Source organism: Hypanus sabinus, chromosome 17, assembly GCF_030144855.1.
Source record: "Hypanus sabinus isolate sHypSab1 chromosome 17, sHypSab1.hap1, whole genome shotgun sequence".
NCBI classification, from domain to species: domain Eukaryota; kingdom Metazoa; phylum Chordata; class Chondrichthyes; order Myliobatiformes; family Dasyatidae; genus Hypanus; species Hypanus sabinus.
In genome coordinates this window covers 8,153,210-8,178,276 of record NC_082722.1, presented here as the reverse complement: position 1 = coordinate 8,178,276, position 25,067 = coordinate 8,153,210, and the positions used below count along the sequence as shown (strand labels likewise).

Genomic DNA, 25,067 nt, shown 5'->3' with positions numbered 1-25,067 from the left:
TGTCAATGATAGGGATGACAGAACTGATGATTTTGGTGAGCCCAGCTTGCCCACCCTGTTATACTGCTGGACACTCAGTCCCGCCATGACGTAGGAAACTCAGTAAGAATAGGGACGCCATGTGAAGGCGTTGCTATGGGCACAGTAGTGTAGGAGAGGCCATTTGCAAGTGATCTCCTGCATGGCAAGCCAAACGGTAGTCTTGCAGCAATCACTACACTGGGAAGGAGAGGCTGAGGAAGAGGTTTTGTCTTCCTTAAGTGAACAGGACATCTAGTCCAGGACTCACCCGTACCCATTGAAACCTATTGAATATTGAAAGGCCTTGATAGAATGGAGGCAGAGAGGATGTTCCCTGTAGTGGGTGAGTCCAGGACCAGAGGACACAGCCTCAGAATAGAGGGATGTCCATTTAGAACAGAGATGAAGAGGCATTTCTTTAGCCAGAGGATGGTGAATCTGTGTAATTCATTGCTACTTATGGCTGTGGAAGTCAAGTTATTAAGAGCAGAGGTTGATAGGTTGTTGATTAGTCAAGATATCATAGTTACAGGGAGGAGAATGGGGTTGAGTGGAATAATATATCAGCTGTGGAGCTGACCTGATAGGCTGAATGTCCTAATTCTGCTGCTGGCTCTCATTGTCACATGGTCTTGTGGTCTAAAGCTTTCCTATTCACGTACCTCTCCAACCGTCTGAGGCAAAGTCCCATTTCGGTGCAACACACTCAGATGCTGGAGGGACTCAGCAGGTCGGGCTGCGACTTTGAAGTGAAACAAGCAGGTGTTGTTTCCGGCCGAAACACTTCATCAGGGCTGGAAAGGGCATGGGCAGAAGCCAGAATTTAAAGAATGGGGGGGGTGGGGGGAGATCGAGTTGACCAGGTGAGGGATGAAGGTGGGTGGAAGAAATGAAATGATGTAAGAAGCTGGATATTTTTACAGCATCTGCAGAATCTCCTGTTCTTATAGCTTTAAATTCATTCACCATATCTGTTCTTATAACTTTTAATTCATTGATTATATATATCAGGATATCTTTATGTCTCCTTTAATCTCTTCCTTCTTTTCTTCTTTTTCTTCTGGATTTCCCAAAGAGTCTGTATCAACTTCCGACTCACTTTCAATTTCACTTCCAACCATAGTTAAAGCTTGTAGTTTTGTGAACATCTGTTCATGCATACTTTCGCACATGCGTTGTTCTTGCCGTTTCTTCTTAGAGACCGCCGACATTGCTGCAACTTCTTTTCCCGCATCATCAGAAGTGCCATGCACTTCGTCGGGAGAAGATCCAACTTGAGTCCGAGGCTTCGCCAAGACAGCTAGGCCTTTCTCCCCGCCAATTTGCGCAGTCTTCGAAGTAGTAGCTTTCTTCTGTTTCAGTTTAGGAGCCATATCCAAAGATAATCCTGAGTTGCTTATAAGTAGTTTCTAATAGATATTTGTTAACTCTTCTTCATTTAAACCTTATTTCATTACTTTTTGCAAGGGAGCTGGAATCCCAACATCTCGACCCTACGTCATCACGTGACGTCCCCCCAGAATCTCTTGTTTTGGCAGTTTGGGGTTAGCCAGTAGACAAAAGAAGGGCCGAGAATCAGAGGAATCAGGGGGACTCTGCTGGGAAGACAGGCCCCCAGTCCTCGGGGTCACGTTGCTGATGGCTGTTGGCGGGGCCGTCTTAATGAGCTCAGTAGAGGATGGTGCTCGGAGAAGCTGTGCCAGAGGGGATGATCAGAGGCTCGGAGGTTCAACGGACTCGGAGTCCGCTGCAGTCAGGTCGCTTTCGGTATGTGCTGCGTCTGCGAGGCTGAGTCGGGCAGCGCCGTGGAAGTCCATAGCGGGGGTATTCCCTTCTGCCACCGGCGTGGGATGGCGAGTCTGTCGGGACCCTGGGGACTTGTGGAAACTGTGTGGTGATTTCTTTTGAACTTATAGTCCTTTAACATCTTTGGACTATTTTTACTGTGCCCATGGTCTGTTTTTTATCAATTATGCTATTGTTTGCACTGTTGTAACTATGTGGGTTTGTGCAGGTTTTGTAGCTTTAGTTTTTGGTCTTGTTTTGTCTGGTGGTTTTGGAGCTCCTTTCCGGGGAATGCGCTAAGACGGTAGCGCAATGTTAATACGCAGCAGCCTCTGGATTGGGGATTGCCAAACGTTATGTGGATTTTCTAGTGTAGTCTGTTTTGTCATATGCTTTTGTGATATCATTCTGGAGGAACATTGTCTCATTTTTTAACTGCATTGCATTTATGGTTTCTAAATGACAATAAACTGAATCGGAATCTGAATAGACACAATACAAAGGAAAAGGAAAGGAAACAAAGCAAAGGAAACAGCATTATGAAGGACCCCATGCGCCCCTCATACAATCTCTTCTCCCTCCTGCCGTCTGGGAAAAGGCTCCGAAACATTTGGGCTCTCACGACTAGATTATGTAACAGTTTCTTCCCCCAAGCTATCAGACTCCTCAATACCCGAAACCTGGACTGACACCTTGCCCTACTGTCCTGTTTATTATTTATTGTAATGCCTGCACTGTTTTTGTGCACTTTATGCTGTCCAGTGTAGATCTGTAGTCTAGTGTAGCTTTCTCTGTTTTGTTTTTTTATTACGTAGTTCAGTCTAGTTTTTTGTACTGTGTCATGTAACACCATGGTCCTGAAAAACGTTGTCTCATTTTTACTATGCACTGTACCAGCAGTTATGGTCAAAATGACAATAAAAGTTGACTTGACTTGACTTGAATACGGGGACTGTGGAGGAATAGTGCGTTCAGTAATGCGAGACGTGTCATGGGCCTCAGCGAGGTGAGTGTTAGGTAAAGCATGAGGCACTGGAGGAAGTCAGTGGGTCAGGCAACTTACGTGGAGGGAAATGGACAGCCCACGTTCATGGTTGCTCATTTGGATGAGGAGTTGCTGGTATAGGAGTGGTCAGAGCCTGTTTGTCATAGAGCCATCACAAGCCCTTCAGCCCACCTAGTCCATGCCAACCAAGATGCCTATGTAATCTAATCCCATTTGCCTGTGTTTGGCCATACCCTTTCCTATCCATGCTCCTGTCCAAATGCCTTCCATATATTCTTGTTTTACCTTCTTCAGGCATCTCACTCCATAGACTCATCACTAACTGCATGTAGATGTTGCGCCTCGGGTCCTTTTCAAATCTCTCTGCTCTCACTTTAAGCCTACAACCCTCTGGTTTTTGATTCCCTTTCCCTGGGAGAAAGTTGATGCACATTCATTAGATAAGGCTGAATAGGCCAGGTCACCTTGAGAAACAGAGTTAGCATGTCAAGTTTGAATAGGTTTCAGTGTGAGCATGCTTCCCTAATTAAGCATGGCAAAGGTGTGGCAGTACTGCTGGTGTGGTCCCACCACCATCCTGTAGCATTGGAACAACCATCTTCCTTTTCTCTTGCATCCTCCTCACAATAAGGACCAATGGCCACTCGCCAGCCTTGATCAGGCTGCCTCCAATGTGCTTCATGGGTTTTGCAAAGAAGCGTCAACAACTATTTTGATCCTGGGCACCCCACTAGTCTTTGGTCATATGACATAAGACATAGGAGCAGAATTAGCCCATTTGGTGCAGCAAGTTCGCTCATGGCTGATTCTCCTGTCTTCTCCCTGTAACCTTTCCTGCCCTGACTAACTGAGAACCTATCAACCTCCACTTTCAATATACCCAATGACTTGGTCTCCACAGCCATCTGTGACAATGAATTCTAAAGATCCACAAACCTTTGGCTGAAGATATTCCTCCTCATCTCTGTTCTAAAGGAATGTCATTTTATTCTGAGGCTCCGGTTCTAGGTTCATCCACTACAGGAAACATCCTTTCCGAGTCCACTCTGTCTGGTCCTTTCAATATTCGATAGGTTTCAATGAGATTCCCTTCATTCTGCTAAACTCTAGCAATACAAGCCCAGAGCAATCAAACACTCCTCATACACTAATCCCTTCATTCCAAGGATCATTTTTCTGAACCCCCACTGGACCTTCTCCAATGCCAGTGCATCCTTTTATAGATATGGGGCCCAAAATTGCTCACAATACTCTGTGCAGTCTGAGTTGAAACATTAACTCTTTTTCTCCTTCCACAGATGCTACCACCCCTGCTGAGAATTTCCAAAGTTTTCCATTGTTATGTCAAAGGATTGGGCCATGGGAATCAACAGAGAGGGTGCTCAATAGTAGCAGTGGGGAATTGTGGTGGCGGCGGGGAGCTGTTGGCTTAGGGTAGTGGAGGGGTCAGAAGAACTTAAGGTAATTAAGTTCCCAATCCAATCTTGTACTGGGAAGACATACTTGTGCGAGGATTGACCAGCTAAGGTCACGACCAGGACAGCTCATGTTTACAGCCCTATCTTTTATTTCTTTACTCTTGTGTTAATTATTTGTTAATTATTTGGTCCTTGTTGTGTGTAGTGCTTTGTGGATTTTATGGTATTTCCTTGTTTTCCTATGAGTGCCTGCAGGAAAATGAATCTCGAGGTTGTATATGGCATACGTACTTTGATAATAAATTTACTTTGAACTCAGTCTGGTTCCCTACAATGTTTCAGAAGGAAAACTGGATAGGGAATGGAAATGTCTTGCATATTCTTGAAGCTAGGGACATATTATTAGTTGCACAAGGATAACTTTTGCCCTATCAGATTTCTGGAGTGACACACTTCATTTGTTAAAAATTGATTTCCAATTGTATAAAACTGAAATAAACAGCACCATGCAATTGACTTTCTCAGCTGTGACATTTCGGTGGATTTCACAAAATCTCCATGGAAATTTAGCTTTATGCATCATAAAGCCAGGAATAAAGCTGCAGTTTAATATTGATGCAGGCTGTCAAGTCTCCCTGCCTTTGCCTGCCACCTTGTTAAACATTGGGATTGCACTGAAATAATCCCCATCTGGAATTCTCCTTGCTCCCCATGCTGCTCAGTCTAAAGTGTGGAAGTGGCACTGAGTGGGAAATGGGGCTTGGTGATCCTTGCTGATGTCAGTGAAATAGGGAAACACAGATCAATGCCTAAGTATATCGTGGTAACCTGCCTCAATACCCGAAGCCTGGACTGACACCTTGCCCTATTGTCCTGTTTATTACTTATTGTAATGCCTGCACTGTTTTTGTGCACTTTATGCAGTCCAGTGTAGGTCTGTAGTCTAGTGTAGCTTTTTCTGTGTTGTTTTTTTATTATGTAGTTCAGTCTAGTTTTTTGTACTGTGTCATGTAACACCATGGTCCTGAAAAACGTTGTCTCATATTTACTATGCACTGTACCAGCAGTTATGGTGAAATGACAATAAAAATTGACTTGACTTGACAATGACTATCGTCCAGTAGCACTTACATCCACAATGATAAAGTCTTTTGAGAGGTTGATGATGAAAGATATCAACTTCTGCCTGAGAAATGACTTACGTTCACTCCAGTTTGCTTTCCACTACAACACATCCACATTGGATGCCATCTCATTGGCTCCTCACTCAACCCTGGAACATCTAGACAGCAAAGATGCTCTTTATCAACTACAGCTTGGCATTCAATACCATCATCTCCTCAAAACTAATGAATAAGCTTCAAGACCTTGGCCTCAATACCTCCTTGTGCAATTGGAACCTCGATTTCTTCACTTGCAGACCTCAGTCAGTTCGCATTGGCAACAACATCTCCTCCATATTCTCCATCAGCACAGGTGCACCACAGGGCTGTGTGCTCCCCTGCTCTACTCACTTTACACTTACGACTGTGTGGCTAAACACAGCTCCAATGCCATACTTAAGTTTGCTGATGACACCATTGTTGTTGGCCCAATCATAGGTGGTGACGAATCACCATCTGGGAGGGAGATTGAAAATTTGGCTTTTTGGTGCCACAACAATTTCTCACTCAGTGTCAGCAAGAGCAAAGGGCTGGTTATGACTTCAGGAGCAGGAAACCAGAGCTCCATGAGCCGGTCCTTGCTTGATGATCAGAGTTGGAGAGAGTTAGCTTCTTTATGTTCCTTGGTAATTTCACTTCGTAGGATCTGTCCTGGGCCCAGCACGTAAGTCCAATTACGAAGAAAGCACGACAGTGTCTCTGCTTCCTTAGAAGTTTGAAAAGATTTGCATGACATCTAAAATATTGAGAAACTTCTACAGATATGTAGTAGAGAGTGTATTGACTGGCTGCATCACAGCCTGACATGGAAACACCAATGCCCTTGAATGGAAAATCCTACAAAAAGTAGTGGACACAGCCCAGTCCATCATGGGTAAAGCACATGAAATGTTGTTGCAGGAAAGCTGCATCCATCATCATGAAACCCCACACCCAGAACATGCTCTCTTCTTGCTTCTGTCATCAGGAAGAAGGTTCAGGAGCCTCAGAACTTGCACCAGCAGATTCAGGAACAGTTATTAGCCCTCAACTATCAGGCTCTTGAACCAAAGGGGATAACTTCACTAAACTTCACTTACCCAATCACTGAAATGTTCCCACAACCTGTGGACTCACTTTCAAGGATTCTTCATCTCATGTTCTTGATGTTTATTGCTTATTTATTTAATATTATTATTTCTTTCTTTTTGTATTTGCACAGTTTGTTGTCTTTTGCACATTAGTTGAATGCCTAAGTTGGTATGGTCTTTCATTGATTCTATTATGGTTAATATTCTATTATGGATCTATTGAGTCTGACCACAAGAAAATGAATATCTGGGTTGTATATGGTGACATATATATATAATTTGATAATAAATTTACCTTGAACTTTGAACACTTCACCACTCACCAGTCTTTAATACTAACAGCACCAATCATTAGATATTGGATCCTGTTTCAACTTAAGCAAATACCACTTAGAATCAGCATGTCATACAAGCCTGTCGGCCCATCACATCCCTGCTGAACATTTTGCCTATCTAAATTGTCCATTTGTCTACAATAGTATTATATCCTATCTTATCTCTCAGATCCTCTTTAAAACTCTTTCCTGTCACCCTAAGCTATACCTTCTTATTTCTGCCATGAGAAAAAGATTCTGGCTGTCTATCCCTTAAATACCAATATCAGGTCACTCCTCATACTCCTTCAACAACACAAGCTCAAACTATGCAATAGCTAAAGTCCTCCAGTCCAGGCAACAACCTGGTGGATGTCTTCTCAACTCTCTCCAGCACAATGACACCTTTCTGTGTAGTTTGTACTGTGGTGATCAGAACTGCATACAATATTCAGAATCAGAATCACTGACGTACATTGTGAAATTTGTTGTTTTGCAGCAGCAATACAGTGCAATCCATAAAAAACTGTAAATTACTATATACATATCTATATCTATAGATATATATAATTAAATAAGTAGTGCAAAGAGAGTAAAAATAGTGAGGTAGTGCCCTCATGGGTCAGTTCATAAAACATGGAGTATGACTCCTGTACCTCTTCCCTGATGATAGCAATGAGAAGTGGGCATGTCTTGCATAATAGGGGGGGCCTTAGTGATGGGTGCCACCTTTCTGAGGTGTTGCCTTTCGTGGGTGTCCTCGATGTTGGGGAGGCTTGTGCCCATGATGGAGCTGGCTGGGTTTGCAGTCCTCTGCAGCTTTTTCCAATCCAGCACATTGGTCCCTCCATATCAGAAGGTGATGCAACCAGGGTGCAGTCTGACCAGTGATTTCGAGCTTGTCATCTAGAGATATTAGGAACATCTATAAACTTCTCCAAAAGACCTAAATAGAATAAGACTACAAATTGTTTATCAAGTAAGCAGCATCAACATGTAAAGAGTGTTTTAAATTTAACAATGCATATGAATATTAATGATGCAACTGAAAATAAGTCTGTCTGTTTTCCAGCTTTGTATGATTACCCATGTCCCAGTGGACTTTGAGTAAATGGTTTAGTGGATTGGTCTGAAAAGATAATAACTTTCAATTTCCTGTAATACAATTGATGTGTTGAAGTTATTGTTGGGATAACACCAGCACAATAAATTGCACTCCGCAATGATTCATTGAGGGAAGATTCCGAGGAAGGGATGCCCCCCTCCCTCTACAGCCAGCCTCACTAGGTGGTCCATAGGACCACTTTAGTTTGAAGAATGGGAGGGATTTGGTGGCAAAGATTGGGTGGGAGGACTGGGTTAGAAACGATTGCTAAATGGACATTGAATCTTTGAACACTATCTCACTTTTTTAAAAATATACAGTATTTCTGATTTTGTATGTTTTTTAATCTATTCAATAGATGTAAGTGATTTATTTATTTATTTAAAATTTTCTTTCTGCTAGATTATGTATTGCATTGAACTGCTGTAAGTTAACCAAGTTCACATCACATGTCAGTGATAATAAACCCGATTCAGATTCTGATAGTATGAGTCGAGTGGAAGTGTGCACTGCAGGCAATGTATGACCCAAGGGAACATTATTCATTAGGTGCAAATGTAAATCTTATTTTAGCAAGATGATTTGAATGCAGAAGCAACACTCTGAATGCTGGAAAAACTTGGCAGGTCAGGCAGCATCTATGGAGTCTGCAGAATCTCGTGTTTATTCTTTGAATACAGATTTCCAATTGTATGGTCAGGTTTACTGTCATGGGCATACACAGAGAATAAGGACCATGAAGATCAGCTCTTTGTGTAGTATAAACATCACAACTGTAAGTTAACGTAACTTAACATACAATGAACACTTTGCTTTTGCTATGTAACATTGTCCTTTAGGCAGGTGTCTTGTAGTTTTTAGGGACTGCCTGATGCTGCTTCCTGGCAGCCAGGACTCTGTTTTGAAGGTAACAGTAGAGTGAGAGGGACACTGGGCTCTGAGATTACAGCCTGGGTTGGTAGCTGCCCGTGGTCCACAGTATTTCAGGAATGTCTCATTTTGAGCCACTGGACAACTCTTGAGTCTAGCTCACATTTCAGGCCCAAGTTCAAGTTTATTGTGATATAGGCATATATACCCAGGGTATAGACCCCATGAAAATCAGTTTTCCAGTGCATTACAGACATGACAAACATAAGTTAACATAAATGACACAGAGAGATTGAGAGAGGGAAAAAGGAATGGACTGTATTTCTGAGGTGGTGTCAGTGCAATGGGGCAGGGAGTTCAGGGATGTTCTCGGGAGCCTTGGGAAGAGAGCTTTGGAGCACTGTGGGTGGTTTTGATCTCCTTACCGTAGAGCAGGTATTCCCACCACAGGGAGCACCTTCTCTCAGAGAGGTGGTGAATCTCCAGAATTTGTGGGTGCTGGAGGCTGAGATCATTGATCATACCTGACATGCAGATAGATAAAGTACATATTTGAAGTACCGGGGAATTAAGGTGTGATGGGGAACTGGCCCAGAAGTGGAGTTGAGGACAGCATACATATTGCATGGCAGGCTAGAGGCACGGAATGGCCTACTGCTCACACTTTCTCTGTACTGGTGGAACTCACCATAGGTGGCAGTGCTGCTGTGTGAGGAGAGATTGGGTTGACCTGGTTTGTATTTGTCAGAGGATAGAAGAACAAGGGCCGAGATTTAGGGCCAAGAAATTCCTCTGCAGTTCAGATGAGATGTCTTGAACCCAGGCATGAGGCAGACAACACAGCCTTTTGGATTCTCAATTCTTATGACAGGGAATTGTGTCATTTCTCTGACTATACTATTCCAAATCACAACCACATTCTCTTCTCTCTTCCTTCTTGAATAGCTCCCTGAACCATGGAGCCACAGAATGGTGGCTCATCCTTCCTGCAGACCCCATTCTCATCCTCACAGAGAAATACGTTTTGTAACTTCAAGAAGTAAAATTGATCAGAAGGCAAACGTGGAGCCAGGGATAACATGTCTACTTTGTTGTTGATTTTAGTGGAGCACAGCGCTCTGTTTTCTTCAGATGGGGGTGGAGTGTGGGGGAGAGAAGGACATCTGAGTTTTTAAAAAAAGGCCAGTCTTTTCAGGAAAGACATTATCCCACAAGAGTAAGAAATCCTCCACAGCGATTAGATCTTAAGACCTGAAGAGTTAAGGCTCCCTCAGCACCACCTCTTAGATGCCCCGACCTGTCTCACTCGCAGTCCCTGGCCACAGACCAAATTTGGGGTCCAGCAATGTAATGTTCTATAAGGTATTTGCTGAAGTTGTTCACAGTAAATTTTGGGAAATTGGAGGCATGTTATTGAAGTGGTTAAATTCTGCCTGAGTGCTTGCCCAGGGTCCAGAGAATGGGAAAGGGAAGGAGCAGGCTCCGTGTTAGAGGATGTGCCAGTGGCAGTCCACAAGGGATTTGGGTCAGAAGCTCAGCAGGTGAGGTGACAAGACTAGAAAACCTAACATCCAGATTGGTGGATGACACACAAAGATGGGCAATGTTGTGAGCAGTGTAAATAGGAGAATCCAAAAGAACAGTAAGATTAATCAGCCTTGCAACTGGAATTCATTGCAGACAAATGTAACACTATGAACTGAAAAGAATGAGGAAAGAGTGTTTTCTTCGTGACTACGAATAGAGACGTGGGATACCCAAAGAGATTGAGGGACCCTTGTACATGAATGGCTGAAGTACAAAGGCTCATGGAAAGCTGCCCTTTATATCGAGATAATTGAAATAAAAGAGGACAGAGATTTCAAAAGGGTTGTTTTAATCCTTAGTTGGGTCACACCCAAGTTCAGAGAGCTTTTCTGTCCATCACATCTTAGGAAGAACATACTGGCCAGAGTTAAACAGCCCCTCAGCCCACTGAATGTATGCCAGCCCCCAAGCATGAATTTACAGTAGTCATAAACCAACCTCATTGTGTTCTGCACACATACACCCAGATTCTAACCTCATCTGTACATGAGAGAGACTTTACAGTGACTAAATAGTCAATCAGGCTGTCTTTGGACCATTGTCAGGGACACCCACCACCCAAGACATGCTCTCTTCTCACTTCTACCATCAGGACCCTCAGGACCTGTGGCAGGTTCAGAAGCAGTTACTACCCCTCAACCACCAGGCTCCTGAATCAAAGCAAGCAACCTAACTCATGTTCCCTTGGCCATCATTGAAATGTTCCCTCAATAAATGGACTCACTTTCCAGGACTGTTCATCTCATCTATTTATTGTTGTTGTTTCTTTGTTTTTTTGAATGAGCACAGTTTGGTGTATTCTGCACTCTGGTTAAGTGCCCTAGTTGGTGTGGCCTTTCATTGATTCTGTTATAGTTATTATTCTATTATGGATTTATTGAGTATGCCCACAAGAAAATGAACCTCAGGAACATATATGGTGACATATATGTACTTTGATAAAAAAAAAATTACTTTGAACTTCTAAACATTCTAGTAGGGTGGAGGAATGAAGGCAAAGCAACCACATGGTCAAAGGGAGCACACACAATGGCACCAAAGGTCAGGATTAAAATCCTAAATCAGCAAAGTTACAACAAACTGGCTCTGCGCCATCCAATGCATTATGTCCACTCTAGGTATCACAATTTAGAAAGTTTATGATGTTTGGAGAATACCGGAATATTTGTGGGGAGAGTTTTAGTGAGATTGGGATTGTTCCACTTGGAATGGAAGGGGTTAAGCTGAGTAATAGCAGATACTGGAAATGATGAAGGGGTCTGGTGGAATAAATTGGAATTAGAATTGGTTTTGTGTTGTCACATGTACTGAGGTGCGGTGAAAGCTGGGTTTGATCATCTCATTGCACACTGCATTGAGGTAGTACAAAGCAAAGCGGAGTTAAGTGTAACAGCAACAGAGAAATGCAGTGCAGCTAAACAAAAAGATGCAAGATGATAACGAGGTAAATTGTGAGGTTATGAGACCAACTTATCATACTAGGGAACAATTTAATAGTCTTATAACAGCAGGGTAGAAGCTGACCTTGAAGAGTGGCGGTAGAATCAATAATCAGAGCCACAATTCATGTTGCTTAACTGAAGAATGATCTCAAAAAAGAGACGTTCTCCATAATCCACTCCAGTGCTACATCACATCCAAGGATGTGAGTATGTTTCCCAGAACTGTCTGAGGGGGTGGAGGACAGCAGACTTGCACAAAACTTACTTAGATGAGCATTCTGACTCACAAAAGTGCAGAAGGCTGTGAACGAAGTGTGTAAGTGATTTGAGTAGGGTTCTTGATGGTCAGTGTGGACACGGTGTGCCAAAGAGAGATTTCTGACTAATTGCATCGCTACCTCCAAAATGGCTGCAGAGGGTTGTGGACTCAGCCAGCCATCACAGGCACAACACTCCCTTCTGTCAAGGCCAGCTTCAAAGTGTGGTGCTCAAGAAGGTGATGTCTGTAATCGAGGAGCTTCACCACTGATGCACCATCAATAACTCACACTGAGACGTAAGGCGAGATATCGGCTTTTATTGACTGGAAGAAGGAACCAGGAGTGAGTGTCTATCATACAAGGTCTTGGAGACTGAGGCCGAGCGTCAGGCCGCAGATCTCCTTTATACAGGGGCCTGTGGGAGGAGCCACAGGAGCAGTCAGCAGGGGCGTGTCCCGACAGGCACATAGTTCACCACAACCACCCAGGATATGCACTCTGCTCTTTACCACCATCCGGGGTGAGGGACGGGAGGAGTGAAGACCACACTCAGCGTTTTAGGAACAGCTTCTTGCCCTGAACAATCTATGCACACTACCACCTTACTGCTCCTCTTTTGTTCCTTTGTTTATTGTAATTCAGGAATTTTTATGCCATGCACTGTACTACTACCACAAAAACAACAAAATTGAATGAGATATGATCAGTGGCCTCCTCTACCTGATGAAGTGGTCATTGAGTAGCCATCCTCTTCAAGGTTCAATGCGTTGTGCATTCAGAGATGTTCTTCTGCATACCATTGTCAGCTTTAACCAGTCTGTCTGTTCTCCTCTGACCCCTCTCAGTAACAAGATATTTCAAGATATTTTCAGCCACACAACTGCCACTCACTGGATTTTTTTTTTTGCATTTTGCACCATTTTCTGTAAGCTCTAGAGAATGTTGTGTGTGAAAATCCCTAGAGATGTGCAGTTTCTCTGATACTCATACCACGCCAACTGGTACCAACTATCATTCCACAGCCAAAGCCACTTAGATCACATTTCTTCCCCATTCTCATGTTTGGTCTGAACAACTGAACCTCTGGACCATATCTGCATGTTTTATGCTGCCACGTAATTGCCTGATTAGACCTTTGCAATAATGAGCAGATATACAGGTGCATCTAATAAAATAGCCATCCAGCAGCTGATGGTGAAAATAAAACGTATTCTGAATTCTGATTTCAGTTTGTGAAAGGTACTAACCTATGACTCTATAATTGAGAATAGTATTCGCTGCATTTTAGATCACAACTTTCATCTCTAACACACAACTTTATAGGTCATCCTCAGGTTATGAATGCCTAACATACAAACGTAAGTTTGGTAGATCAACAGAATGGACGGGGGTGGATTTTGCGGCTGAAGGCATCTTCTGCTGGGTGGGCACATTCCCATGCATTCCCTCCCCTTCCCGTAGACCTTCCAGTCAGGAATGTGTGGAGCCGAGGAGAGGCCGGAATGCTGATTCACTAAGTCAGTGATTCACTTCTGCTCATGATCTCTGTTACAGCTGTTTCTGCAATTCTCTCCCATGTGTTCATGAACAGAACTCTGTTATAACCTGGGAAGACGTATCATCATTACTCTCTCTTTCTCCTCTCTCTCTCTCTCTCTCTCTCTCTCTCTCTCTCTCTCTCTCTCTCTCTCTCTCCCTCCCTCCCTCCCTCCCTCCCTCCCTCCCTCCCTCCCTCCCTCTCTCTCTCTCTCTCTCTCTCTCCCTCCCTCCCTCCCTCCCTCCCTCCCTCCCTCCCTCTCTCTCTCTCTCTCTCTCTCTCTCTCCCTCCCTCCCTCCCTCCCTCTCTCTCTCTCTCTCTCTCTCTCTCTCTCTCTCTCTCTCTCTCCCTCTCTCTCTCTCTCCCTCCCTCCCTCCCTCCCTCCCTCCCTCTCTCTCTCTCTCTCTCTCTCTCTCTCTCTCTCTCTCTCTCCCTCCCTCCCTCCCTCCCTCCCTCTCTCTCTCTCTCTCTCTCTCTCTCTCTCCCCCCCCCCCTGCATTATATTAACCGTCCCTGTCTCTGTTGTAATTACAGTGAATAACTGATGGCAGAGACACCAGACAACAGACAAGATAAGGAGTGAAGAGGCAGCTGTAGCTTTCATCGACTCAACACCCGGCAGAGTTTGGGATCCCTCTGGACAGTTTGGTGTCTAGTCACCTTTGTCTTCGGTGTGTACAATGCCTTTTGCTGACAACTCTGTCACCTCGCTTTTTGGATCTCACCTGTGCTTGGGACGACTGACCTCCCACTTGTATTATAGCTGTAAATTATTTTCCCATTCCTTGTGGGTTTTTTTCAATAACATTTGTTCCCAGTTGTTAAGATTCTGGGGACGTTTTCAGAAGTTGGTGTGAAGAGTGAATGTAATGCTTTTAGAAAAACTGGACGTTTTTAACTGTCTTGTTTTTGTTTACCTTTGAGCAACATCTTCTCCGTGTGTTCAGTGCTGACGTACAAAACAGGAAAGTCTTTAGTAACACGAACCTAGAGTCTGGTCTGTCATTTAAGAGCAGCACTGAGAGAGTGCTGCCTTGTCAAAGGTGCTGTTCTGTTTTCAGACTAGATGATAACCCCCAAGGTTTGCCTGCCCAGTCAGTGAGAAATATGCCAAATCCTGTGGAACAACTGGATTGGCTGTAGGAAGGAGGTCACCCTAGTTTCCTACTCAATGTTTAACCCTCAACTGATCTCATTTAATGGATAAAGGTGAAAGAGATGCTGGAATTTGGAGCAACAAACAACAGAATATGGAATATAGAACAATACAGCACTGTGCTGGCCCTTCAGCCCATCATGCTGTGCTGACCCTTTAACTTATTCTCAGATCAATCTAGCCCTTCCCTCGCACGTAGCCCTCCATTTACATATCATCCATATGCCTATCTAAGTGTTCCTTAAATGTACCTGCTCTGCCACCTCCCCTGGGAGGACGTTCCACACACCCACCATGTTAAAAAACTTACCTCTGACATCCTCCCTATTACATTCCTCCAATCACCTTGAAATTATGCCCCTCATATTTGTCATTTCCACCCTGAGAATAAAGTATCTGGCTGTCCACTGTTTTTATGCCTCTTATCATCTTTTATATCTCTTTCAAGTCACCTCTGACCTTGCTTCACTCCAGAATAAAAAGCCCAAGATTGCTCATCCCATCCTCGAAAGACGTGCTCTCCAACTCAGGCAGCAAGCTAGTAAATCTCCCCTGCAGCCTCTCTGAAACTTCCACATCTTTCCTATAATGAGGTGAACAGAACTGAGCACAATATTCCAGGTGTGGTCTAACCAGTGTTTTACAGAGCTGCAACATTACCTCAAGGCTGGAGGAATTCTGAGGGTTGAGCAGCATCTGTGGGAGAAAGGAAATGATGACATTTCAAGTCCTGATGCTGGGTTTCAACCCAATTGACAGTTCCTTTCCTGCACAATTGCCGCTCAAACCAGTGCTCCTCCAGCAGGTTTAGTGAAGTAACTGGCTGCTTGTCTCACTGTTCGCACCGCACGAACTGGGTGCCCCATCTCTTGCATAACAGATTTATCTTGGAATATTTTTCATTTGCTGTAAAGACATCAGGCATCCCAAAATGCTGTATAAGTGCAGGTTTATTTTTTTAATTTTATGATTAATGACACTGCTGGATTTCATTCTGGCTGCTAAGCTTGGTGTGCAGTTAGTGCTTATTCAGAGAGGGAAGCTCCTACTAAATGTGAAGTTTGCCACATTAACCACGATGCCAAGGAGGAAGGGAGCCTGCACCAAATTGCCCCTCAGTGCCCACAGCCCTCTCTGTCTGGGTTCAGGGAAGAAGCATAGTTAGTCACAGATCTGTGACCGTTCACTGCATAAACCCATTCCCCAATTTATTTCCCTGTGACCTTTTTTCATCCTTCATAGCTGTAGCACCACTCGCAATCCCCTCAATTCTCCTATCGCCCACCCACCTACAGATGAGAGGTGGTTTACGTTGACTGGTTAATTGCCCACTCATAGCCAAATACAGAAACAGGCCCTTCACCGCAACTGACCAAGATTCATATCTAAACAAGTCCCATTTGACTGTATCTGGCCCATATCCCTCTGAACTCTCCCTATCCATGTACCTGTCCAAGTACCTTTTAAATGTTTTACCACTTCTTCTGGCAGCTCATTCATATATTCACCACCCTCTGGTGGAAAAGCTCCCCTTCAGGTACCTGGTGAGGCTCTACCCCTGTCAGTTTAAACCTATGCTCCCCTAGTTCTTGATTCCCAAATCCTGGATATCCCTCGTGATTTATACACAATCTCTATGATCACACCCTCATCTCCTATGCTCCGATGAAAACAGTCCCAACTTGCTCGACTGCTGGGTCTGCTAACTGCCCTCGAGTCCCGGCAACATCTTTCTAAATTTCCTCAGCACTCTCTTCAGCTTAATGATGTCTGGATGAGCAAAGCGGAATGCAGTAGTCTGACAATAAACCGCAGCACCCAAAGGAATCACAGATGGTTGCAGATGAAGCCACCGAACTCCAAGGCCATTATTGCACCTGGTTTCCTGGTAGCATGAGGCAGCAGCACTACCCTCTGCACCACAGGAACCCATGAACTATGGGTGTAGAGATCTTGGAAGACCCGCCATTGACTCTTGATAATGGGCTCAAGGCATCAGAGAAGAAAATGGCAGGTAGTAAAGGAGAGGAAGGAGGCTGAGAAACAGGAGGGGCCATTCAGCCTCCTGTAGCTATACCACTCCACCACTGGATCATCCTCAATCTGTACCTCATCTCCGTTTAACCGGCTAGCCTCCATATTCAACAAAAAAATCATTTTGATTTGTACATTTCCAGTGCTTTTGGAGGAGAGAATTTCAAGTTTCCACTTTGCTTTATAAACATTATCCCAAATGGCCTCACTGTGAATGAAAAAATAGACTCCCTTTCTTTCTGGTTTTTCAGTAGCCAAACACTTTAATGTCAGTCTCCATTCCCATTCTGACATGTCAGCTGACCGTCACAATGAGTCCACTCTCATGTTGGACGAGCTACACCTTATATTCCATCTGGATAGCCTCCAAACTGATGACATGAACATTGATTTCTCTAACTTATGGTAATTGTTCCCTCTCTTCTCACTACTTCCATTCCCCCTTGGCTCTGATCTTACTTCTTCTCCACACCTGCCTGTCACCTCCCCTTGTTGCCTCTCCTCCTTCCACTTCTACCATGATCAACACTCCTCTCCTATCAGATTCCTTCTTCTTCAGCTCTTTACCTTTTCTAAATAGCACCTTCCAGCTCTCACTTCAACCTCCATCACCCACCCCCTTAACTTCCTCGCCTGGCCTCACCTATCATCAGCTTCCCCTCATCCAACCTTCTCCTAGTTAGTCCCTCGTCCTTCCTAGTCCTGATGAAGACTCTGTGCCCCAAACATAAATTCCTTTCCATAGATGCTGAGTTCCTCCCGCATTTTGTATGTATTACACTAAATATTAAAGTTATAGGTCATTTAAGATATTATCATGTTTGCTGAGGCCTTCAGAGACACAAGAGATTCTGCAGTTGCTGGAAATCTTGAGTAACACTCACAAAGTGCTGGAGGAACTCGAAAGGTCAGTCAGCAGCTATGGAGGGAAATAAATAATTGACGTTATGGGCCAAGATTCTTCATCAGGTCTCATAACAAAGAGTCAGGGCCTGAACTATTGACTTTTTATTTCCCTCTATAGATACTGCCTGACCTGCTGAGTTTCTCAAGCATTTTATGTGTATCACTGAGGCCTTTTTTTCAGCAATACCTTTTTGAGGTTAGCTCCAAACAAATTGACCTGTGGTTTTCATCTGTAAAGTGGGATTATGGGATAGAATAATGTTAATGCGTGTCTAAGCACAATCTTCTTCTTGCTTGTAGTCACCTGAGTGGTGATGCCATGCAGCAAGAGAGGGTTTGGGAACACATGTTTTATGTATGTTTAAATGTAAAGGAATGTTCAGTGTTGCCCCCTGTTAGTTCATCATTTTAATTTTGAAGCACTTGTTTCAGCTTGTGGCAATTCATCTCTTTCCTTCTCCTCTTGTACTGCACCCCTCCCAACCCCTCACTTTGTGAGATGGTGAGATCATTGAGGTAGACCCTCGTACTAGATGCTTCAGCTTCAATTTTGGCTTTCACGATGAATATTCGGAATGTAGGAACATTCAGATTATGGGAATACATTGACCAAATGGAGATCCTTCAACTATTTTCATGATAATGTTCAGAAAAAAATAACTGCTTGAAAAAAAAATCACTATACCATCCATTGTCCAGACTGATGGCAGCTTGTTCTCTGTGCTCAAAGTTCAAAGAACAATTATTATCAAAGTATATATACCATACAACTTTGACATTCATCTCCTTTCAGGCAGCCACAAAACAAAGAAACTCAATAGAACCCATTGAAAAAAGGAGAGTGTCAAACACCCAATGTGCAGGGGAAAAAGAAACAAGTTGTGCAAACAATTGAAGTTCAGCACAGAGAAGAGTAGACCTGGACAGTTAGATGTGAAATGGGTTTGTGCAACATTGCTGTATAAGGGCCAAAGTCCCCATTGATTGGTTTTCAATTAACACAGTCACTCAGAATCCTGAGATGCCAGCTCGGGTGACTTGCAACCGTGGATGCTTGGGCACATGACACAGTTTTGTACGATTGGTCACCTTATCCAAAGCACAACCTTCTAAACCATTTAGAAAGCCAGCACTCTTTTCCATGTTGCCAACATATTTTTGGATTAAATTCAGAGAATTTTGAGGAACAATTAAGCAGAAAAGCAGTTATGGCTTCTGGAATTTGCCTCTTGGTGCCGTGTTTTCCCAGCTCAGTTCACATTCACTTGCTGGAGATTCCAAGTGAATTGCAAAGGCTTGCCAGCTCTCTAAAGGCCTCAGAATTTAATACAGGCCTGGAATCTCGCAATGCCCACACAATAGGCAGCAACCAATCAATGCAAAGGTATCCAAGTACTGCAGATCTAATCTGCAAAATCCAACTGAAGTTACAAAATGCCAATCATTCCACACCATCATGTGTGGGAACTGGATGACGCAGGTGAGTAACATCTGCAGTTTTTAACTCTCTGCAGATCTGTTTGTTTCCTTTCTATACTGATTCTGATGGGGTGAGCACTGTGTTTGAAAGTTCACTCATTAGGAGATAGAGCAATATACCACAGAAACCAACCCAACTGGTCCAAGCCAACTATCTACCTAGCTAGGCCCAATTTTCTGCATTATCCCATTTGTTTCGATTTTAAATAGCAATGATAACTGTGTACAATCTAACTCAGTAGCAGGATATTTCATAAGACCTGAACAACCTATTGTCATTTAACAATATTTATTTCAGTCATTCACTTCTGCATGTGTGCATCACTTTTCAAACCAGTAATTTAACGCTTACCCCTAATCGACCTCTGCTAAGATAGGCTGATGTTGGGGCTGAACACTATATTAAAGCTGAACAAGTTGAGTTCCTTCCCTGAATGGTTAACAGTCCTGTACCTTTGTGGTCACAAACGCCCGTAAGTGCAGTGGCACAGACTCACAGCTGCAGGGACCCGGGTTTGATTCTGACCTCAGCTGCTGTCTGTGTGGAGTTTGAATGTTTTCGAGGGCAGGGTTTCCTCCAGGTGCTCCTAGTTTCCTCCCCGTGTTCCAAACACGTGTGGGCTGGTAGGTTAACTGACCTGTGTAAATTTCATCTGTATGCAGTTGAGTGGTAGAATTACAAAGATGTTGAGGACCTGTGTTATAGAGAATTGTTAAATAGGTTAGGACCTTATTTCCTGGAGTGCAAGACTATGGGAGATCTTACAGAGGTGTATAAAATTGAAGGGTATGGATAGGGTGAATGCATCTGGCTTTTTCCTCCTCAGATTTTACGAGACATGTACCAGAGGTCATGAAGTGAAAGGTGCGGTATTTAAGGGGAACCTGGGGGTAAACCTCTTTACTCAGGGGATGGTGAGAGCATGGAATGAGCTGCTAGTGATGGGGATTCAATTGTAACATTTAAGAGAAATTTGGATGGGTACATGGATGAGTAGGGTATGGAGGGCAGTGGTCTGGGTGCAGGTAGATAGGACCACATTGACATGGGCAGCAGGGCATGCTTCTCTACTCCATGACTTTAATCTGGTGGGTGAGTTGTAAATACATGGAGTAAAATGGGTTACGGAGGATTAATGCAAATTGATGACAGATCAGCTAGCATTCAGTGGACCAAAGACCTGTTTCCATGGTGTAGCATTGACTACTACACAGTTACTGATATTAGCTTTTATTCTGGGATTTATTTAATTAGAAATGTAAATCCGCCCACCTGGGACATCTCCAAATCAAGAGTCCAATTGTGTGCTTTTGACTGCAGTACCATCGTGCCTGTAATGAGAGGTTCAAGTGCTGATGTACATTAAGGGCACTCCATCCACCTTGGTGTGCAGCAAGAGTCTCATTCACATTGCCATTTGTTAGGTTAAAACCTCTTGCTCAGTGCACAGTGGTTGCATTTTGAGGAGTCCTCCATTCTTCCATAGAAAGAGGAGCAGATCTCACTCCTGTCCTGCTGTTCTGTAGGACTGGCAACAGAGCAGTATCTCAGAGCTCTTTACCCACTTTTCTCCACATCCCTTGGTATCCTCGTCCTACCCAATGTCGGCATCTCCAGTGATCCGACATTCACAGCTTTTTGGAAAGGCCATTCCAGAGTGGGGCACTAATCCTTGTGAATAAATTACTTCCTGATTTCATTCCGAATTAATTTAAGGAACATAAGTGACTTTATGGTATCACAAAGTGGGTTCTCATGAAGTAGTTCCCTAATTCCAAGTTCCAGTCTGGCCAACTTTCACAGTATCTATTCCAAGGCCATTTCATCCCTCCTGTGGTTTGGTGGCTAAACTTTAATGGAGAGCTGGAGTGGGGTCCTTATGAGTTGTTTACTTTAGCATTGCTTCCCCTTTAACTCCCATCCCCTGAAGAGCGATGTTCCACAAACCTTCCCATTAAAAAACAAGTCAGTAGATTGGAGACACCAAGAGAGTCAGGTAGCATCTGTGGAGAGAAAACAGAGTAAGTATTTCAGGTTGAAGATCACTTCCTTCCTACAGATGCTGCTTGGTCAGTTTATTTCAGATTTTCAACATCTGCAGTTTTGTTTTTTATGATTTTCAAACTTTTTTAATTACTTCTGAACCTGAGTGCCAACCTTAGGTAACCTATGTACAAAGGCTTCCCTCCCCTACAGCTCCAAGTCTCTTAACATTAAGAAAATATTCCAGGTTGTCTTCCTCAGACCCACGGTGATAATTCCACACTTCCCTGATAAAAGAAAACTTGTTATTTTATCCAGACACTTGGTCGTCACATGTCCCTTTGCAACTTCCCCATTACTAACTGTGTCTCTACTTATGTGCAAGTAACCAGGAGGAGGGTTGGCCTATGAGGCGAGCACATGGCCTGAGTCTATACTCACCAGAATCTTCATCAGGGAGTCTTATAGAAACATGCATAAAATTGTGAAAAGCAAGAGATAAGGTAGAGGCAGGAAGGTTGAGTCTGCTGGTAAATGGGACTACAACTGGGAAGCAGCCTGAAGATTTGGGGGAATAGATTTAGGATGGAGATGACATTTCCCAGAGAGTAGTGAAGATCTGTGGAATTCTTTGCTCAGAGAAGCAGAAGAGTTCAAGTTGTATTTCATTCAACCATACAGACGTATACAGCTAAACAAAAACAACATTGCTCTTAGACCAAGGTGCAAAACACATACACACAGCACACAAAATAATATTAACAGATGTACAAGTTGACATAAAGTTAAATATACAGCATGCAGTTAAATATACACTAGTGTTACTGTTACTGACACTGTCGTAAGTAACGTGTACTGGGTGGTAGCAGGGTGTTCAAAAGTCTCACAGCCTGGGGGAGAGGGGAGATGCCGTTACCCAGCCTAACAGTTCTTACTCTTATGCTGTAGTACCCGCTGCCTGATGGTAGGAGGTCAATGGGAGGGATACTTGACAATGCTGAATGCAAATGTGTCATGGTTGAGGGTGGGTGGGGGGAAGAGAGAGGCTATCTCATTAAATATATTTAATATAGTATTAGACAATTTTTTGCATAGCAGGGGATTAAGGGTTGTGGGAATAGGTAGATAGATGGAGCAGAGCCCAAGGCCATATCAGCCATAAAGTTATTGAATGACGAAGCAGGCTCAATGAGCCACTTGGCCAACTCCTGTGTTCTTATTTGTCTGACACAGTGAAAGGCTGAACTTCAGGACAGATTGCTGGGGAAGAACACTTGTTCCATTCTACCTATCAGAAAACATTATTTTTTCTTCTTGATTCTTTGCCTCCTAATCCAAACATGCCAAAAGGCCATTTTCAGACCTCCTGCACTTATTTTATCTAGTAACAGCTAAAAACTAATCAATGCACAGAAAATATAATTCTAATGGTGACCTGCGTACTTTGCACGTCAGCCAATAGAATTCATTCCACTCCAGTTTTAACAATACACACAGACACCCTATTCCTGTATATACTTGAAGGATATTAGTATTTGGTGTTATGAGTGCTTCCCGGAGGGCAGATGTGAATATGTTGAAGGAATGAAACACCAGAAATGAGTTCTTCTTTCCTGGAGATCAGCATAATTGGATTAAACTCCCATAATTTCTACTCCCTTTTCTGTAATGTCCTCATTCCTACCTAGATTAGCAAAATCAAATCTGATGGGAGGAAGGACAGTGTTTGATTGTGGGATGTGTCAGTAGCCACCCCTGTATGTTTATGCTTCTCATGCATCTGAAGGTGTAGACATCTCCTGGTGCAAAAGGAACCCTTCCTTCCAAGTTAGTTGTCACTAAACGTCTCCATTCAGCTTTGAAACAGAGGCAAGGCTCAAGTGAGACAACTACTGGCAAACATCTTGACTGCAAAATGCAACATCTGCGTTACTTGTATGAAGGTGGGCTCTTTCTAATCTTTTCCATTTTGTTCAGAACTTTTACCAAGTCCTTTGAAATACTACAAAGCATCTAATCCAAACTTAATCATGACATATCACGGAACTTTTCAAAAAACCCGCCAAAATCAACTGTTGAGTAAGAGGCAATGAACAAGCTTGTGAATTAGATTGTCCGCACCTTCCTACCCCCTTACCCTCTGACCCACACTTGGGCACTCTGATCACAGCCCTGAAGCCAACCACAGAATTCCATCAGGTTGCTCATTTAAAGAGAACCAATTGTGAAAGATCTCCCGGTCATTGGGTCTGTTGATTTGGGTAATGCAACCAGGGGAAGATCAAAATCAGTGAAGCCAAAATTGTGACTTTTTCTCATTCTGTTCTAAGACTTTGACTTTATTGTGATGTTTGAGTACATTCTTTTCTGTCTGTGTAAATAATAACTTTGGGAAACACTTGCTTTATGTCTTGTGTGGCTCCTGCTGTGCTTTCTTTTTCCTGAGGTTTTGTAAATTAATTTCCTACAGTACTGGTTCTGTATTATTAATAATAATAAAGATGTTTGACACTGAGATATGACTCCAAGGCTGTTTCTTTAATTAATGGAAGAATAAAGGCATGCTGGGATTGATTCTTTTTTTTTCTCTCTTTTCCTCTCCTATCTCCAAAGGAATTTGGGGTAAATCCAGTGGTGCAGATTCAGTCACTACCTTGAGCACTGTTAACATGCTCCTGTCTGCAAATACACAGTTTCCTTAGGTATTTTGAGTTCTCCTCATTCCCCAATCTCGTGTGAGTAGGATTGAAGGATCAGCGAGAATAAAGTTACAGGGTTACCAAGGATTCTGAAGGGTCGATGGGGCTGATGGGATTGCTCTTCTGAGAGCCAGCATGGAGCCATCAGACTGAATAGCTTCTTGTGTTGAATTAATAACACCTGCTCTTCCTTACTTTGTGTAACTCCACCTATTGAAGGAACCAATGTCTCAGCTCCACTGATTGGTTCTCTGTGTGAAGTCTTCCCCACCTTCAACCCTAAACCTCTGGGGTGGTTAGGGGGACTGATGGAATGGCCACACCATCTCCATCTTGTGGTCCCTATGCTCTTCCTCTTGCGAGCTCTTCTCCCTTATTAATGGTTGTGTACTGGTCACAAGTTGAGACTGAAGACACAACAAGACTGCAGGTGCTAGAACCTGGAGCAACAAACTATCTGCTGGAGGAGTTCAGTATGTCGAGCAGCACCTGTGGGAGGAAGCTGACCTGAAAATGTCACAATTTCTGTCCTCCCACAGATCCTAGTTGACCCTTAAATCCTTTCATGGATTATTTGTAGTTCTGGACTGGACAGCTTACATTTTGCAAAGATTGGGCAAGCTCAGATTGTATCCATTCAACTTCAGAGATAAAGAAAAGATAACTGAAACATATGAGGTGCTGGGAAGTTGTAGAACGTAGAATAAATACAGCACGGGAACAAGCCCTTTTTTCCACAATATTGTGTTCAACTGATGAAACGCCTAACTAAACTAATCCATACACAATATCAATTCCCCCCATTCTCTGCACACTCATGTGTCCATCTACTGTAAGAACCTCTTAAATACCTGTCATATTTGCCTCCAATACCACCCCTGGCAGCAGATTCCAGGCACCCACCATTCTCTGTATAATTGAAAAATAAAATTGCTATCCACATCTTACTTGAATTTTCCCCCTTTCACCTTAAGCACATGCCCTCTGGTAACAGACATTTTGACCATGGGATAAAGATATTAGCCTGTCATAACTTTGATCACGTTTCCCTTCGGCCTCTGCCACTTCAGAGAAAGCAGCCTAAGTTCACCCTAAACTCTCCTTACATTCTCATTGCATTCTGGTAAAACTCCTCTGTGCCTCACCAGAGGCACCACTCCATCCCTCTACTGGGACCGCCAAAACTGAATGAAATACTCCAGATGCAATCTAACTAGACTTTTATATAATG

At 43.4% G+C, this 25,067-nt stretch overlaps 1 protein-coding gene across 2 annotated transcripts in view; it reads left to right on the top strand.

The window, feature by feature from the left end:
* The window catches only part of LOC132406679 (RNA-binding Raly-like protein), a 1,147,695-nt gene extending 1,124,043 nt beyond the window's left edge, over positions 1-23,652 (top strand). For both annotated transcript variants that reach the window (XM_059992524.1, XM_059992523.1), the window contains one exon: positions 14,113-23,652. In XM_059992524.1, coding sequence (XP_059848507.1) covers positions 14,113-14,115 — 3 coding nt within the window. In that variant the 3' untranslated portion in view covers positions 14,116-23,652. The remainder of the gene's footprint in view (positions 1-14,112) is intronic.
* Positions 23,653-25,067: the final 1,415 nt, after the last annotated feature.